The 21,269-nt window shown below is 28.6% G+C and overlaps 1 protein-coding gene across 2 annotated transcripts in view; it reads right to left on the bottom strand.

Annotated features, from left to right (window-relative positions):
- Positions 1–21,269, bottom strand: part of LOC112596402 (ecdysone-induced protein 78C) — a 60,442-nt gene that overhangs the window by 27,163 nt on the left and 12,010 nt on the right. Inside the window, exon 1 of one of the 2 annotated variants that reach the window (XM_025342062.1) lies at positions 9,968–11,048. The exons of the other annotated variant lie outside the window; for it this stretch is intronic. Coding sequence (XP_025197847.1) covers positions 9,968–10,373 — 406 coding nt within the window. The 5' untranslated portion in view covers positions 10,374–11,048. Of the gene's footprint in view, positions 1–9,967; positions 11,049–21,269 lie in introns of those variants that run through there. 2 annotated transcript variants of the gene reach the window in all.

Genomic DNA, 21,269 nt, shown 5'->3' with positions numbered 1-21,269 from the left:
CTAGAAATTTAATAGTAGGATGCACTTTTTGTAAAATGTATAACGTTTATTATAAGCTCACAAAATTATAATATGAGACTAGCAATATAATATTATATTGATAAGTATTAAATAATAATAACATTATAATCTATTATTAAATCATACTTACCAACAGATTTCAATAATATTTTATTTTTAAAAGCCTATTGCATAATCCAATGCGACATTATTAGACATATTTGTATTATTATTTAATAACTGTAAAATATTTTTTCGATGCTTGTTCGGGATGAAATACCTAAAGTTTAGATGATTTTCATCGTAGAGGCAATTAAATAAAAAAAAAAAATACAGAATCGTGTTTTCAATTCTCGGAAAGAAAGTAACTCGAATACTTTACAGACTATACATACGTGCGTGAATTATACTAATATAGTGTTTATATACATTATACACTATACATATTAAATTATTACAAAGGTGGTAAAAATAATAAAATAAAATACCCTTTTAGCCATTTTTTATCGTCTAAGGATGACCTGAAGAACTAAAAACGTTTTTATTGATCATATAAAATCTCTCCTAATAGCATGCATTGTTTTAATGATGGAATTTAAACGAAATTGAGAACGTGGCGATTTATCAACTGAATTCATAATGTATCAAAAATTGCTCGTTTTCTAATAAATATTATATAATGGGATTTTTTTCACAGTTTAAATTTCATTAATTTTCATAATTCAACGTCAAAGTTACTGAGTATTATGTTTTTTTTTCTTTTTTTTCAATATTTACGTTTTTATGTTATATAGGTTATAACCAAGTTAGAAAAATTCAAATCAATGATAATTATTTATTTTACTAATTTCATAATACAACGTATAATATACGATCATTATTACTTTGTAGTAGGTTTTCATAACGCATTTGTTCTGCTATAATTCGTTAAAATACGAGATGACTACAGAATATAAAAATGTGGAGCTATCCGATTTCGATAGAACCCTAATCAGGAATTGATGACTACCAAGTGACGACATTCTTATAAAATTGTCTTGGTATATTGCCTCTTTAGGTAGTATTTATCTTATTTATAAATAAGTTCCATAACCAAATAATCTTAATCTACGAATTATGAATGATGATTACTGATGTGTTATTTCTACCTTGTTTATAATATTGTTTTTTGTAATATATATTTATAAGCTTAAACATAATTATTATTATTATTATTTTAATTCAGTAGTTGTATTGTTAATATATTATGTTAAAAATGAATTTGGATTGATAATTTATGCTTAAGTATAATTTAAATTGTGTGTAATGTAACTGTATAGGTAAATACAGTTTGTAGAATTTTACTGCCAGTGAATATTGGACATAATATGAATATTTTAATTTATAATTGGTATTGTTCCATGTTTAAAATATGGGATTTATTGTTTTTGTCGCGTGTGTACTATCTATTCTATATAACTGTTGCCTTGACATATTACATTATAATATATATATTGTTTATTGTACACAGACAAGTTCAATATTGATAGTATTTATTGTCGCGTTTATGTTTTAAATCCATGCAAAGTAATGTCTTCATAAACAAATCCATATATTTTTCATATAAATTATATAAGTTATAAACGATGGTTTTTACAGGCTTTTAATAATTATAAGTTTTAATCAGTTTGGTATTTTTTTTTAAAATATTATGGTAATTTTAAAATAATAATATCCTATTTACGAGCAATTTTTTGCAAAAAGTATCATTTTCATTTTCATTTGAAGTTTATATCATGGCGTATAAAAAACCAACGAAAGGATTAAAATTTCATAGGGTTTTAAAAATATTATTTAACATAATATAAATGTAAGGCCTACCGTAGAAGTTACAACATATTATACAAAGAACAATATTATATTATCAAATCGTCTATTAAAAATATATAATCCTCAATAATATAATATACATATGAAATAATGTTATTAGTTGGAACTTTTTATATGTATAATTTGTACATTTTCATCATTGTTTAGAGTAATTAAATTTCAGCTCAATATTTATGTAATTTATAAACCTACATATCTAATAATTATCTAAGTGAGTGTTCTCAAATCATTGTCTCAGGTTCGATTAAAATAATTCACTAAATTATCCGGAAATGATTTAGACTAAACAAAACTATCATTAGCTGAGTATGCAAAAATACTGTAGAAGTAGAGGAAATTGAAAATTTACGCAAATTTCGATAGCTAAATAAGTAAATTATATTGCAGCTTATACTATATTCATACAATAACTTAACTTCAAAGTGCAAATGTAAAACGTCTTATAAATACAAAAAATATTTTAAAATCATTAAATCGTCAAAGTATTTTTGTTGAGATGGAAAATAAATATTTGTTCGTTCATTTTAACATGCCACATTTAACATTATAGGTCACAAAAGACCTTTATTTATTTATAAATTAATTAATTAAACTATAAATTAATAAAAAACTTTTAAAACACGTGAACCAGGTTGGTTTAAAGAATTTTTAAAAACTCAATGATAACTTAAAACTTGAAAGGAGATGTTATATAAAACAATACAAATCATGCAAAAAAAAAAAAAGTTTTAAATTTAATTTTAAAAATTCAATTTAAATATAATTTTATTATTTTGGTATCTGTATCTCAAACTTAAGAATTTGAATAAATACTATTATGTTTGTCTAAAATTATAATAACGTCTAATAAGTATAAGAGAAGAATACTAGTTTTTTTATTGACATGTTTGTTTCTATTTTTTTCACGCAATTATTGAAATAATACAATTTTTTGGGGGAGAGAAATAAATATTATAGTTCAAATGAATTTCATAAAGAAAAAATATTCAGTAGGAAAAAATCTTCGGAAAAGCCCTGGGAATAATAGGAATGTATTACTGTTTTATTTTGGTATATGGTAGTAATAGTTACACTACGATTTTTTAATAAGTATAACGCAATATCACTAATTATCACTACATGTTGTCATTTATAAAATATAATTATTTTATCATAAATTAAAAAAAATAATAATATCATTTTAAATTTAAAAAAAATTATTATAAAAATTCTAATAAAAAACTGAAACTACATCACTGTCATGGTTATGTGCAATTTTTATAAAATATTTTTTTGTAAAAACCGGCAGGTTTAACAGATTCTCTTGAAATTTTCCTTTCCTAGTTAACTATGGGACCACTATAAATGTTATTTTTTCGATTAAAACAAGTAGAACGTAATGAAATGCCTTACATTTGCATAACAGTAACGATGATTGTAACAAACTTTCATTTTATTATGTTGTGGTACTACAGTATATCATGATTCATGACTTCCAACCACTATATTAAATTATTTTACATGCGCACATTTAGATACAAAACGACTCACCAAAATATTAAAATATTGTGACATTAAGAAGTAACACCGCCTATCTCACATTTAAAAAAAATTGTATGTAATTTATAACTTTATAAAAGACATTCTCAACCGCATAGAAATTTTTGATGTCCTGTAATCTACAAAAGCTGAGATAAGCAGTAACATCTTTTAAGCAATGATACGACAGTTAGAGTAGCATTCCTATCATAATATGATTAAATTGATTAAAATTGTGTTTTATATATACCATATTTTATTAACTTGTTATGTTAAAAAATATTATATCCATGTATGAATTACAGGCTGATAAATTTAATAGCTAACGCTCATTGTTTTCAAAAATATTACTAGTGAAACGATTAAAATTAAAATTTTTTTAAATAATTGATTATATTTTTATTTTTATCATTCGAATACTTCTCTAAATATTAAGAAGTTTAAAAACGTTGATTTAAAAGATTATTTACAATATCATCATTAAAAAACTTTAAAGTTAAAACTAGCATAAAATTTATGTATAACATAATGTTATTGTTGATTTAAAATTTAAACTCTCATCAATAAAAGTTTGACTTCAATAATTGATATTCATACATTAATGTGTTCATGAAAAAAAAAAAAAAAAAATGTGTTTTAAATTTTATGTTGCTATTTTACAACCAAAATTTGTTAGGGTTTTGAAGTTTCAAAACTTTATGGCATAATAGTAGACGAAATAAAAGTCATATAAAATGTAGGAATAAATGTATTTGAAGTTTTCCAAAGTAAAAATTTCGAAAAAAAACTTTTTGAATTAATTACCGTTCATTGTTAAAACGTAATAAATGGTTGAATAATACTAGCTCTTTGTATAGATCTCTAATAGTTATTTTCTGTCTTGCCCGCAAAGCTAATACTTAATAAATTAACACTGCTGAAATTACGCAAATTACGCTTTTCTTCGGTCCTTTCAGCGAATTATACGACTACTTCTAAAACTATGGTTAATTATAATTGTTTTACTTTGCTCTAACTTTTTGGAGTATAAAATATTTAAAACCCTATATTCACCTTGTTCATAATCAGGAACTATATACATATTTATACTTGACTGTAATTATAATATTATACCTAGACAGGTGAACGAACATAATGTGATGACTAAAATTAAATATTTATATTTTAAAATCTTTAAACAGAAAATAGAGTTTTAAATCATATATTGTAAATACAATAATTAAAATAAAGTCAGCATAAGTATTAAATTAATCACTGGCTTATATAATTAATTATAAAATATTTTTTGTAAAACTCAAACCGAATCATATATTTGTTTATGCATAATGTAGGTATGCATAAAAATATTATATGGACCGATTGGCTGATTGTATCAAAATGACCTGTGCCAATGTGATAACTAATAACATTTAATGGAACTCATATATATATTTTTTAATGAAAAACAAATTGATGTAAATTATTTGTAAATTATTGCATTCGAAAAAATTTTAAGTCCGATATACATATATTATGTCGTAACAAAAAAAAACCTAAGACTTTTAAAAAAGTATATTATTTATACTTTTTTTTTTTTAATTAATTTTCTTGACACAAAAAAAAAAAAAAATGGAAGAAATTTAAAAATAAGCCACTACTTTTAAGCGTATGCTGAAAATATCATCTATTACCAATAAAGGTGTTATATACATTTTTTTAACTTTTATTTATTCTCCTAATCTCAAGATAAAATTAAAGAGTACAAAACCTCCACAAGTCCCTCGCAAAATGTGTATTGATTCTATATATTTACTTCATTAAATTGTTTATATCATTTAAGGAGAATTATGTGGCGATATAAACTTTTTACTAAAATAAACATTTTTATTTTTACTGTAAATAGTTAAGCATGTAATCTTAAAAAAATTGTTTATATACATAATTTGCAATTCAAATGAAAAGCATATATAAGTTTTTATTTTTTAGTTATTAAGAATAATAAGTTTAAAAAGTACGAAGACTTTGATAATTTTAAAATAATTATAGTAATTATTATTAATTTACTAGTTTTTTTTTTTAATTTGTAAATATTATCTAAGTATAATAAATACTATACTTTAAGTATTACATCTATTATAAATTATAAATGTAAAATTACTATCATTAAAATTAAAACATGATATAATTTATTACTTAGAAATTACTCGTTTGAATTTTTATTTAGATAAGTTAAAATTGTAAAAAAAATATAAATAAATTTATAGTTGAAATTGCTGTTTTGTTTTGAAAAAATAAGTATATCAAGCTGTGGAAAATACTTCTTAAATAAAACACAAAAATAAAATATATGAAAATATGATCTCCTAATATAGGTAAGTCATTATTTAAAAATTTGAATAAATTTATTATCAAAAGTATAATGAAGAGTAATTGTTTACTAAATAACCTTTAATTTAATTTATTTATTACATAATATATTAGAGTGTGACAGCTGATCCTGGCAAGTACAATTCTCAAAAACAATCAATATCAATTTTATTTTATATTACCTATTGCAATTCTACAACCGTTAATGTAATATAAAATCGGAAAAAAACATAATATTATATAAGTTCACGTAGTAGGTATTTACGGTATTATTATCAGTGCTACAGTGTATATATATAATATATGATATTATTAGCATCATGGATAACGTTATTATATATTTGATATTGATTTGTAAGTGGCGAGCCGGCGCACCGCGTACGGTAGAGGTGTATAGATATAGCTACAATACATTTGGTTCTGTTGAAAAATTAAATACTTTTGTTCAAACTTGCAACGATGGTTTATTATTACTATTATTATTATTGTTCTCATTTGATTTAATATTTTCCGTGTGCAGTACAATAAAATAATGTATTGAACATCATAGTAAGTATAATAAATAAATTATACGCCAAACAAACACACAATATACAAATCTACATTAAGAAATGTAATGTCTATATTATTTAAAACTCCAGTAAGATAGTTATGATATTCTTTATCCTTTTTAATGTCAAAATCCCATGGCACAAAATAATAATGTGTTCAGTAATTACATTTTTTTGTTATCCGTACGGTACCGTTAAAAGAATTATCCAAAAATCAAAACCGAACAATAATTACAATCATTTAAAATGAATTACATATCTACTCATGATTTTTTGTAAAAAATCGAGATTTTTATTTAAATTATTATTTTATTACCCCAAATTTAATGATACAGCGTTTATTATACAAATATATATTATATATATTTAAATATAATAGAAATTAATACAACTGTCACATATGTAGTCACGACGTTTTTGGCATACGTGTGTTTCGAATGGTAAATTATTATATTATTTCCGTAGTAATATACAGTACAAATGCAACAATGGTATAAGACGAGTTGAATTTGGATGAATTTTAAACCGTTATGTAGGTATTGCGATACTATGGTAAACTATAATATGTCTGTATATACATATATATTATATAGCCTATAATTGGTACTAGGTATGCATACCTATAATTTTATTATGTTATAAGTATACGCTTTGTAAGATTTTATATGCAATATTTATTTAGCGAAATGCTGTTGACGGAATCCTAACATTAAAATTGGTATATTTATGCAAATCATAAGAACACAATATAGATATATTAATATTATATGAAAATATTCTAATTGAAAAAAAATTGTACGACGTACATATATATACATCCCTGTATTCGATTACGTTTAAAAGAAATTTACCCGGAAGGCTATGATAAAAAAATAATAAATAAAAAAAAAACCAAGTAGGTGTAGGTATGTTATTAAATTACGCAAGTTTAAAATTGTTTGGCACAAGACCAGCGGTGAACGGTTTTGGTAACCAATGGCATAGGTGCGGGTAGTGCTCTCTTGGCGCATAACTAATATATATATTTATATATATAAATGCGCGCGTGTGTGTATGTGTGTGTGTGTGTTATATATGTATATGTCTATGTGTGTGAATGTACGTATTCATATGCGTTAGTCATGGTAACGGTACACGAGCAAAGTGAATGATCTTCAACATCAACAACGTTGACCAATCGCAAGCCGATGATCGATCAACAGAATATAATAGGTGTAGAGGATGACTGAATGTGCAAGGAAAAAATAACCGCATAATCGATACATGCACAGGCGCGAGATAATCATACGCGACCGGTATTATTAGTATCTACATGTATGTAATATCCGATTTTCCTGTACGTACTATGTCGTATATATGGTTTAGTTGTTATATTACGTGACCTTGAATTTTTGTACTTATTTTCCGCGGTAGATTTTATACATTAATAAGTCATTTTTTTCTTTTATCGCCGACGAGCGACGGCGATTTTCTAGCTGAAAGATTGTTTTTAAGGTGGGAAAAAAAATCGATTTTTATTTTAGTATAGCGTACGTTGCATTTTATGCGGTCGATGAAGTCTTACAACATTTCCGACTACATTTCGTGCAACTTCTCGCAGAGTATTTTTAGTGAAAACTTTTAATCCGCTTTGTATATATATACACGAACTAATTACGATAAATTCCGGAGAGTGCTTGATGAAAGTTTTACAGACGTTTCCTTAACAAGGTCTGATGAACAAATCGGCTTGAGCATTTACTCCTCAAACTTCGGTGTTCGCATAAAATATATAACCCCGTCATATATATTTAAAGTAGGAGGGTGGTAATTTTTTCGTTTATAGCTTTATATTTTTATAAATTATTATTTCGTATTCTTTGAGAGTATATAGATAAAAAAAAAACCTATAATATTATAGTAGAGAGCATATATTAATTAATGTGCATTTTCAATAAACTAATAAATAACAAATATTTGCATCGCGGATCGTCAGTTGAACCCAGAAATCGAAATTTAACGTAACATAATATGATTACAGTATATAAACAATAAACTGTGATTTTATAGAGAGAAAAAATTAAAACATAGCATTGATGTCAAAATACGCTTAAATAATACTCATATACTATTTCTATTTATCAATAATTAATAGTATAAAAGTATGTTCTGCGTAGGTATGCCAACGTGTATAATAATTATAATTTGAATATGATATACGAGTACCAAAGTATTCACATTCAATCAACATAAAGCGCGTGTCAGATGCAAATCAAAAGCGTAGGTACCGGTTTCATATAAACAATGTAAAATATAATCTATCCTGATCAAAGTATTTTAACGTAATACGATTAAGCGAGAAATATTATATTATGCATATCGATACACACACACGCGCGTCATACATATTATATACGAGATTATAATATAATAATATATGCACCAAAAATATTAAAATAAAATCACTTCCTGCGGGCTACGATATACTAGTTGAAAAGATTGATTATTTTCGTATATACTTTCACTGCATGTACACGAAAGTTACATAAATTATATAATATTTAAATACCGAATGATCTATTATGCCTAAATAATAGTTCCTCGTAAATCGTATGAACGATATATTTCAAACATATTATTATTATTTATTATACCTATATATTTCAAAACGTATCGGCGTATCGCACAGGGTCATCGGAAGTAAACGCACGTAGTCTATATACGTAGGTATGTACATATACTGCAGGGTCGAAATTAAACGGAGAGAGGGGCGTGAGAACCCGGGCCCCGAGGATACTACAGAAACTGAAACATCCGGGCCCACTGACAGATAAGCAGATCCTAAATTGAAAAAAAAGTGTAGCCAGCAATTTTCCCAAAAGTTTGAAATTCTACGATTGGCTTCGGAGCCATTTATAGAAAGATTAGCGAGTTACGACGAACAGAATTTTCGAAGTCATTTTAACTTTACTTGCGAATTTGTTCGCCTACGTCCATATCATAATGAATGTAAAATGTTATTGATTTTAAACAGTTATTGTAAATACTACGAATAATGTTTATGAATGGAACGACAAAAATAGATAGTAACAATGAAATCATCGCATTACCTTGATCGGTAAAATACTTGTTTTTTACCAAACACTTATTCACTAGATGTTTTGCCTCTAGTGGTTATAGGTTATTCAACTTGTTTAGGACTTGGCAATCCATAAATTCACGTTTACGCGTTAGTGTACAGACCTCGTGCTGTTCCGCATACATGAGTCGTACGCGGTGATACATTTCGTACAGTAATCAACTAATCAAAATACGATTGCCGAAAGGTAATGAATGATACGACGGTAATCACCACTATTGCAGGGAATGCCTAAGTATAGCGGACGTGCGACTAAAAGGCTGTTCACGAGTCTACAACGATACGACAAAATCAGTCATTCACAGAAAAAAAAATATAATATACCACCTGTGTCACCGCGTTCGTCTGTTACCTGCAGAGAGCGCGTGAAATAACTGTTCGTGTCAAATGTCCATCATCACTATACGTATATAACGCGCGTGATGATAAAACGTGAAAAAAAAAAACCAACTACTATACAACTGTACTAAGTAGCTAGTTATACTACTGTGCCTGTAAGTAGGCGTGTGACGCGTCGCGGGCGGAAAAATCGGCGCAAATCGCGCGCCGGGTTCGAAACACTGACCTGGTGCGGTGGTAGACGAGGACGGCGTCGAGTTGGCGGTGGCGGCGACCGTCAGCGGCGGGGGAGGCGGTTGAGAGTTTGCCGCGTGGCCAGCGTACGCGGTTGGCTGCTGCCGGTACGTGGAGCTGGTGCACGGGGACTGGACGCGGACGTCGCGGAAAGCGGCCGCGGGCGTGGACGCGGTCGCTTCCATGGCCGCGGCGGTGCAGGTCTCGTCGCCGAATCCCTGGGCCGGCGGGTCGTGGCTCTCCGAGCCGGCCGTGTCCGTGGTCGTGTCGTCGAAAAAGCTCAGGTTGAACTCGTCAGTGGTGCCGGCGCCAAACGACACGTCGGCCGTCAGCTTGTCGGCGGACGGCGCGCCGCCCAGCCCCGCCGCTAACGACTGGTCGAGCTTGAACACGTCCATTTTGCGACGATATGTATATATCGTATATACGTTTATAACGCACGCGGCGTCGTAGTAACGTAGGTTATATTATGTGAGATATTATTATGTCGTAGCGCGTTCGCGAAAACAGACGACTCGAATGGATGTCCGCGGCGACGGCGACGACGACGACGACGGTGGCGGCGGCGGTGGCGGTTCGAGTGCGGCCGGTGCCCGACGAGGGCCGGCGGTCGTCAAGTGACGGCACTGCGACGGTGGAACATGCCGGTGGTGACGCTGCTCCGGCAGGTGGTGGTGCATCGCCACCGCCACCGTTATACCACGGTGGGATTTTCGGGGCGCGAATTGGCGAGACGCATATTTTCGGATGGAAAGCGCGAGACGGCGATTCGCGCGCGCGAATTATTCCAAAACCTATCTCTCTAACTCGGCCGACGGCTGCAGGGAAATACTGTTTTTGAAAAACGCGCGTACACAGAAAAATACGTAGACCGATCGAACGCGCGGCCGAATCGACTATTTATAAAATGTATTATAAATGTATGTTTATTATGTATGCGTTCTGTGCACGTGCGCGTACCCGCGATGACTGCTGCACTGGAGCACTGATGTCTCACACGGACACGTCGGCCGGCCGGCGATGGTACGCGCGCAGAAGACGACGACGACGACCGCGGCAGGTAAGCTACTACGACGACGACTACGACTACTACTACTACTACTACTACAACTACTACTATATACTACTACTACTACTAATACTAATACCAATACTACTAGATACAGAGATACTACAACAAAAACACACTATAATACGACTACGTTCCGGCCGCCGTGTAAGCGTGTGCGTGCATGCGAGTGCTGTTGATAGTTCAGTGACCGACGACGCCGCCGCCGCCGCTGCCGTAGTCGCAGGTTGTCAGATGAAGTGGTGGCGGCGGTGGCTATGCAGGTGGCGGCGGCGGCGACGGTAGTACTCGGCGGCGGTACGTACACGCGTAAGCGGCGCTCGGGGTTTAGTGGGAGTGCCCCGTGGAGCCTCCTCCACTGCAGGATTCGCTTTAAGTGCGCTCTCTGGTCGACGTTGTGCATATCCGAATAATATTATTATGTGCCGTGATACAAGCATGTACCTAAAGAGACGTAAATACTCTTTCGTTTGGGTCTCCGGAGTCTTCTTCCGGTTTTCGAGTTCGCGCTGATCTACTCGGAACGCACAGACATACGGTCGGTGCAAAGCGACGCGTATTTGGTCAGGAGCGCACTTCCGACGGTCTCTTTTCATTTTATGTTAAGGTTACATGTACACAACCGGGGCTACTGTTGAGGGAGGCAAAAGAAGAATACTTGGCGGTAAAAAAGGTGCCCATCAAATTTACTTTTTTACAAAAATATTTATGTGTATACTGTATATGTTATTCACATTTGTTTTTCTAAGTTTTTCATATCAAGTGTTATACATACACAATGATTGATTAAACTAATTTAATACATATTATTCATTAACTAAGTAGTAGGTACCTACAGAGGTTCATATTTTTTTGCTTATATCAACAGTTAACACTTCTCTAATTTAAGTACATTCAACTATTCAAGTATATGCATTTTTTAGGTCAACTGTTAAAATATATTTTAATATTATTGTATAATATGAGAACCCTGCCACAAAGAATTCCATCTAATACAAAATATAATATCGCATTATTAAATATTAGTTATTTAGTCTAGCTACGAGTTCATATTTTCATAATTTGTTACGTAGTCTTGTACCAAACTACTGCAGGGGTAAACAATATTTGTTTATCATTATTCGTTTAAAGGTTTATGCTGTTTTTAGTTTTTGACTACGGTTAAATAGTTACTATGTTTGTACAAAGTCATATTTTTGGTGTGTAAGTCATTGAGTGATAAATAATAAACATTTAAATTCTTCGTTATTATGACATCAGCTGTTACGCGAAAATTTTACTTTTCACACTTTACTCAACAACAAGTTATCAATTAAAATTACATACTACTGCAAATCTACCATACGTTTAAAAAAACAAAGATAATGATTCACGATGATAATAATTTATAGTTCTTATTTAATTGTATACGCCGTGTATTTACACACGAAATATAAACGTATTTACAATTAGTTTTAAATTATGTGTGCTTTTGCCCCTTTTAATCTCATTCGGTAATGGACGGTTTATACGTTTTGTCGGACAGCACATTGTGATCACTTTGGTGATGATGTAAGGTTCGCAAATATTCGTACAAGAATCGTTTTTCTAGAATGTTCATCCACGACTGAATATGACTATACTCGTATTATGACTTATTAGTAGGTACTAACAATCCACGGTCGATGATGCAATAACGATTTTATTTATGATGTCAATAACCAAACAGTTCGCGGAAAACATAAAAAACGGCCAGTAGTACGAATGAAATTTTCTTACGATTGAGGAGTGTCTGAGCGACAGAAAATATCACGCAGTTCTCCCTATTATTATACGATATACAAAGTATACTGCATTGATCCCATTGTCAGAGCTTAAATCACGATTGTATGCATACACGAGTTTAGAGCTTTTAATATAGTTTTGCATAACATGAATTGAAGGCGACTTCGTGATAGCTTGATTGCAGTGACAATCGTAAAACTTCAATAGTAAATTACAAAAGAAAAAAAATTGACGTTATGATTGGGTAAATTTTGTGGTTTTTTAAGTGGTATACGAGAATGTTAATAAGTAAATACCATATACATTGCATGTACCAGAATTTAGAACAAATCCAGCTCAGGTCATATTATGCTAAACCAATTATGCATTTACTATTCAGTATATCAATAAAATCGCTTTGATCTACACATTAAAAGAATTATAAATATGAGTTATAAATTTAAAAAATGATATTTTGACAAAAGTCATGAATCACGATAAAGTGTAAAGAGTCACCTTCACGCGCGCTTCCGGAATATTGGGAAGTACCAAAACTGCAATACATCGGAATTCATCAGGATTCGGTTTAATGATTTTTATTTCGAAATACAAGTAATTATACAACTAATTATTGCACCCTTCTTGTATGATTTATTCGATGTGTTTATCCACGTTTTGTTGGTATTATTATTTTAGTTTTGTTCAACGAAACATCATGATGACGCATATCATTACTGCAACAAATCCTCCCAGTTTTTACTATTCTTTTTTAAATAGAAATATATGATCGTTGATGAAAAAACACTTTTATAAATTCGGTATTTTTGGCTCGCGAGACTTACATAAATCAATTACGGTACGTTGTACACAATATAAGTGCTTGCAAAGTATAATGTTGAACGCTACAATTGTTATAAAAAAAAAAAAGAAATTGAAAAAGGACAACACGACTTATGGACCATAGTTTCAAAAATTCTCTTTCGAATTGTTTCCAACGAAAAATACGAGTTGCAAAGAACAATATTAAACGACTTTAATTTATAGTTTGTGGAGACTTTTCTTTTTAGTAAAACACCGAGGCAGCACTTTGCTGATAAATTTTAGTTACACAATCTCTTAATGTTTATTCTTTATTCTTAAAATACACACTGTAATATATATTTATAATCAAAAGTGCAATATCTGTAATGATTAATTCAAATCAGCTATATAAGATAAGTACTGTGTATCAGTTCAATAAGCATCTAAGTTTCTTTTTTATATTTTTTATTTTTTTAGTACTTAAAATCAAATACAATAAAAGAAATATCGTTTTTTTTTCTTTTTAGTAAGTATAAGTACCTTCATTTTATGGTTAAATTATTTTTATTTCATATTACTACTGGTAAAATGTTTCATTCACTAATATTTACGTATAAACAATATAACATGTGAACACAATTGTTTGATTTTTTTACTGTAGAATAATATAGTGTAAATACGTCGCATTTTTATTAAATTCTCTTTTTAGTTTCTATATTTACTATTTTAACAATATTTCTCAAATGTCAATAAAAATTATTTTAAGACTCGATTTTTCGTTCTAATTCTTCAGATAAAACATTGTGTAAATAAAATATATTATTTTTGTTTTATATTCCCATCGTGTTCAAGTAAGTGATTTATTTAAACGATTTTTATTGCTTATTTGTTTTATTTAAAGGAAATTTTATATTTTGTTTTAATATATAGAGCTGCATTGTTTTTCTATAAACCTAGGTATCTTCACTACTTATAAGTATTGAGCACTGATAAATAATATTATGAAATCATTTTATATGATACATATTTTATTATCATGTTTTTAATTCATACAAAAATAACTAAGTATAGAAGACTTAAATTTTATAATAAAAACTTAATGATTACGTTTAAATATCATTACCTATTGCTCAAATAAGATTTAAAAAGATCACACGATTTGTTTCTGTAAATTAATATAATTTTGTGAATTACAGATAAATTAAACTCATTTAGATTTATATACCACCATCACAAAATCATTTTAAATATCTCAGCGTTGTATAATAATTGAATCATAATTATATAATATATGAATTAATTTTGATGTTCGTGGATACGATTTAATTAACTCAATGTGTCACGAGAGTATTCACAAATTTGTAATTTTTTATTAAGTCTCATTGGTTCACATCACAAATGTATAATTTAAAATAATATTGTAACACGTCAACTATTTGCACTTGCACAACGTAAAAAGTACAATTGATTTTAGAATTTTTTTGAAATATATACAAAAATACCGGGCTCAGTCAATATTGTATTGATTTTTAATTAATAATAGTGATATAACAGTTCTGAAATAAACGTCTACGGTAAAAAAAGTTAAATTAGTCATTCTCTTGATCGTGTACCAAAAATGCAAATACTATAATACTGTCTATACCGGAAAACCAGTTTTTCTATGCAACTTATTGGTGTCTTACACATCAAATCCAATAATGGCAATACAAATATGAGAAAACATGTACTTCAAGGACCAGAGAGTGAAAAATTAAGCTAGAAATTTTTAATTGTAACAATCAATAAAAAAATAGTTAAATAAAAAAAGATAATATGTTTGAAAATCAGGTAAAACTTTAAAGATTTAAAATATAATTCCCAACAAAGAAATTTCTATTAGATTTCATAATATAATTTATGATTGATTCTGTATATAAATTTACTATATTCACGCTACAAGATATTTTTATTAAAGCATTAAAAATGAGATTTGCTAACAACCTAATGTTATAAAATGAAATTCCGTTTTTAAATGTAAATTTAAATTTTATAATCGAAAATATTAGTAACGTAATTAATTTTCCATAGTATATTACGTCCAAACATATTTTGTTAAGATTAATATTGAGAAAATTTAAACATTGATCGTTTTGATATTTAGTTTTAGTGCTTTGGGAATGTAGCTCCGTTAGATGAAATAAAATGGAAACATTTTACATTATAATATTATAAAATATACGCTGCATCGGTTAGAATGGACGGGTGTTGTTCGAAAGTACTTTTCAAAGGACGGTATACCTATTTGTTTATAATTAAGAATACATATATTTTCTGTAAAGTACTTTTATTATGCAGTATATAGATGTGATAATAACGCGTTTTATGTTTAATTAAAACTTAATGTAACCACAGTGGCTCATCAAAATCCTTCATTATGTTTTAATTTCTAATGTTTTATTCGTAAAGTACATCAAAGTTAAATTAGGGTATACATAAACTTATACAAAAGTTTTTAAACGTTATTTATATCATGTTTTATACATATGTGTATATATAAGTATTGAGTATATTTTTCTTTTCTAACACAAGTCATAATATTATATTATTATTACCAATAACGAATAATATAATGTTGCATGAGTATTTTTAAAAATATAACAGTACATTTAAAATGATACAAATATGTAGGTATAGTAGGTATGAACAATTTTTTGATAATTTAAACGTATAGATACAACCATTGCAATGGAGATTAATACATTTAATACTTCCGATTTCCAACATATAGTCAATATTACTATGATTACTATAAATGTACAAATATATATATATATATATATACATACAGTGAAATATTGATGTACTCTCTACACGAATATACTACTGCAGCTGAGTTATAAATTATTATTATTATTATTATATTGTGCATATTGTACTTAACTCAAAACTATTTGTCTTATAGTACGACTACTTCATCGTGTAAATAATACGAGATATAGGTATACTCTTATACATGCGACAGTTACATTTATATATCATATACAGTTAAGTCTGTATACAGGGATATACACACTACACAATAGTTATCCGAAATTAGTCTTAAAGTCACAATTGTTGATATAATATTATATCCAATACGAACAAGTTCGACTAATTTGTAAAAAAAACCTAACCACACAAATGTCAATTATTTAAGATTACCAAATCAATGGGTCTTTTGTTAGGAATGCAGATCAAAAACAATAGCATCGAACGAAAAAAATACAACATGGCACAACGTCATGCAATAGATACAAAAGTGCATGTCTTGACGTTATACAAGTTTTAAAAACGTTTGTATAATACAGGTACGACCAAGTCTATTTTAGCATTCTCCCTCGCCCCTCCGCGCTAAACATCAGTCGGTATTGAACGTTTTTAATTTTAATAAAAAAAAATAATAAATCGATATCCAACATTATATTATATATTTTACGCGTTTAGTTGTAGTGTGTAGCTATAGCAGCCGCGATGTAACTAAATATTACACACCGGTCATCTCTCCCCGCGGTGGTACTCCAAAGAATGTTCTAATATATACGAATTATGATTATCTAACGACTAGTCGCACAAAGTTATTGGTGATTTCACCTCGTAGCTATAAATAGTATTAATAATACTAAAATATTTTCATGGCGTAAACCGCTTCGTTATACGCATAGATGCATAGAATTAATATCATGATATATCACATATCATTAAGTATATGCGTATAACAGATTGCATGTGTGCCCAACGATAAACACTGTCAAGTAGGTAAATGCCAAATTGCCAACACAATAGTTTATAATCACGCATAGAAATTTAGAGGTGTTTTATTCACAACAATTGTCAATTTTATACATTTGAACGTTTATTTTGAGTTAATGCTGTCTTGCAGTTGAATCGACATCAATAACAGGGTTACATTCATAAGATAACCACGGATTTAAAAGCTTATTAACTACACTCAAGGTTTTTTTTTTTTTAATGTTAAAACAAGTTTGAAGTTATATAAATCGTGTAAAATTTGAGTTAATTTGTAATTATTGAGCTGTATTTTTAGTTAAAATAATTGTCATTTACCACCACTTTAAAATCAGTAAGTAACTTCTACTTAATGTTGATTTAACAACCGAATATTTTGTGATTTAACTAAAACGGGCTCATTTTAATAACATTATCAAAAGTTATCAGTTCTATTACTTATAGCTGGGTTTCGGGGTTCACAGCACAAAAAAAAAAAAAAAAACACTGAAATATGTGCTGTATAATCCGATAAACTTAAAAATACGTATCTACTAAAAATGAAAAAAAAGCAATTAAAAAATAATTAACAAAAATAATATTATTAGATATAAAAAAATAGTGTTAGTGAAAATTTTAATATTATTATTACCTTATATCTGTATAATATAAGCAGGACTGCCCTAAGTACCCTAAGTTGATTCATAATCAACGCAAATCCGAACCCATTAGAGCTATGGATTTGAAATTTTGAGGGTAAATTAATATTATAATTTTACCGAGCGCAAAGAAAGAGTTATTCAAAATATTGATATTAAGGGGTTGAAATCGACAAAAAATAAATTTTTACGTGTAAAACCTATAAACATTCGTGAGTAAGTGGTTGTAAGTCGTGAGTCTTTAGCTTACATTTTTATACTTTTTCACATGGACAATTTTATATAACATGTTCCAGAGTAAGCACACCCAAAAGTTTAGTAATTTTACTAAAATGTAATTTATAAAAAAGTTTTATAATAACATTGTTGTCATAAATTATAATTTTTTATTATATACTTATTAAAATTTTGTGGGCAAAGTCGCGACAAGTAATTCGCTAGTAAATTTATACACTTATTAATATTAAGTATTTAAATATTATTAAATAATGAATTAAAAACTGAAAAATCTTTTGAAAATTGGAATGTTATGAAAATATTCATATTATACAATATAAGTAAATATTTGCTAAAAATGTGTTATTATTAATACAATTTTCCCCTATGTGACTGCATTGAACTATAAGATGTTTTCAAACGTTTTCAATAGGAAAACTTTCCCATTATTGGTTAGTATAGACTTTTAAATGTCGAAAATAGACGTCCACATCAACGGATATAATGGGAGTATATTTGAAAAATACTAAATCACTGTATGTAAGATTTTCTGATATTAAATAATTTATAATTCGATGATGATTTTAAACATTTATCTTAAACTATTTAAACCCTGATTTTTATTAATACTTCTCTAGTTTTTTTGAAATTGTAATGTTACAGAGTGCTTGTAAATTACATAATTTCGATTCAATATCCTCGATAACTGCTATTGGAACTTCTTGTGTTTGTAGTTGTTTATACATTACAGTTAATACTTCAAAATTGGCTTTAATATAAGCCAAGTTACTCTGTAAGCTCGGTTGTGATATACATAGTTTTGCCTTTTGAATATTAACAGGATCATTTTCGTCTAATAAATTTATAATGCGAACAATTGTTTCAAAATGTTCACAATGTATTTTGCAGCATCTAACCATGTTCCCCTGCGAATTGTTATGGGCTCTGTTGGGCATTGGCAAAAATTTCTTTAGGTAATTTTATTTGATATAAAGATACTTACCAATACGAAATATCAGTATATAGTGTAAAGACGTGAAAATTCGATGTTAAATTGTATTTTCAATAAGCCAATAACTGAGTATACTATGCACTTTTAAACACATTTTATGGTGAATTGCGGTTAATTTATCGACACCGTAACACTATACTTACTACTATCAATTATATAATAAGTAACCGACTATCATCAACAAAAATCGAAATTTATGTGTTTCAGATGAATTATAAAAATATAATAATTGTACATATAGTTTTCATATAGTCTTGCAATTTTCTATTAACATAAAAGTTAATCTTTTATATTTTTTTTTTTTCATATTTTTAATATTCATAATAATAATAAAAAAAAAATGTTCGATGAAATCTGACACACCTGTATGTTGACTATACAGATATCTCAAAAATGATTTTTTTGTGCACTCGTGTTCAATCATCTGTTTCCTGTGCGCGCGCTTGATGCACACTTTAAAATCCATAATAGTTAACACACCATCAGCAGTATCAGTATCAATAAAATATTAGGTACCTACGTAAGTACTGTTCAACAGCCATCGAGGTATACGAGGTATGTGCAGCAAAATAATGCAGTATAGACAGAGTCACGAAATAATCACCTCCAAAAAACGACCAATGAAAAAGGGTCAAAAGAGTTCAAGACGAATTAAAATAATGAAAATGAAATAAATTACGTTTTTTTTTTTTTTATTAATGGTTATTCCGTAAACCGGTTGTGTCTGGAAAACTAACTTGTATACCGGTATGATATTTTTTAAACTTAAATAATAAACCGGTTTTGGTTCCGAAAGAAAATATTTTTGATACCGTCCACTCATTTCTTCAAGCAAATATACACGAATATACAGGTAAAAAGTGCAGTGTTTATATTATGTATTATTACATTACTATTTTAAACGGATGTTTATAATTTTATATTAACTGAAACAAGTTGTTTAGTAACATTTTCGTTCAACTTGGTGTTTTGTACAAATTAAGAGTGATTTATCTACAAAAAAAATCTTATGCTTTTAATTACGAGTACATGCTATTTATTAAGAATTTAGTATCATGCAGTTACTGAATTTCATTAGTTGTATTATATTTTATACATACTTCCCTCGATACTACCTAAATAATTATACACCTATTTTTAAGCAACCATTATCAGTTACTTAGATTTAATACTTAAATTTTACATCAATTACTATTATACGTGATTGCTTTTAAGTATGAAAATCAAATATTGAATAATTTTTATCCATTTTGCAAAAATTAAAAACAAAATATTTAATGTTTTTCGATAGTATTACATAAACTCATTAAAATTACAAACTTATTTTTATAACCACTAAATATAACAGTCAACAATCTGAAAATTTTGATTATCTTTTCAAGATATCGATATTATATATTATATATATAATATACTTATAAATAATAGTTACTCTTCATATCATTTAATATTTAAATATTATCATTAAACAGTATTTAAATCTTTTTTTTATACTATCTTTTAGAACACGTTATAGTACATAAAGTTTGTTTTATATAATATGACGATGGTCTATTTAATACATAGGTACTTAGACAATAAATTGTGGATTTAAAATGAGTTAATGGGCCTGTATCCTTTATGATAAATTTGAGGAGTATCTGATGTCAAAAATAATAATTTCAACAATAAAATTTTAAAAAATTACAAAAAACGCCTAGAAACATTACAGCAAAAATGAATATTATTCATTCATAATACAACATATTATATAAATCTCAACATAATTATAGTTATAATAACTGCAAACTTTAATATTTTGACATATTTTTTCGTCAAAAACTATGTAAATATATGTAAAATTATATAAATATTAAAACGACAATGACGTATAGGTGTAATTAAAACAAATCTTTTGAACAACGAAAGTTGAAAATGTTCGTTTATTTAATACTAATTACGAATAATTAATACGCTACCGATCAGTAAACAATTAATTATAAGTAAACGCAGAATAATTACAGCGGAACTACAGCTTGTTTAATCGTTGGAGCGGGCGAAAAGCTTA

The sequence above is a fragment of the Melanaphis sacchari genome, unplaced genomic scaffold (assembly GCF_002803265.2).
Source record: "Melanaphis sacchari strain LSU unplaced genomic scaffold, SCAv2.0 Contig31_pilon_pilon, whole genome shotgun sequence".
NCBI classification, from domain to species: domain Eukaryota; kingdom Metazoa; phylum Arthropoda; class Insecta; order Hemiptera; family Aphididae; genus Melanaphis; species Melanaphis sacchari.
The sequence above is the reverse complement of the archived record's forward strand: the minus strand, read 5'-3'. Positions and strand labels throughout refer to the sequence as shown.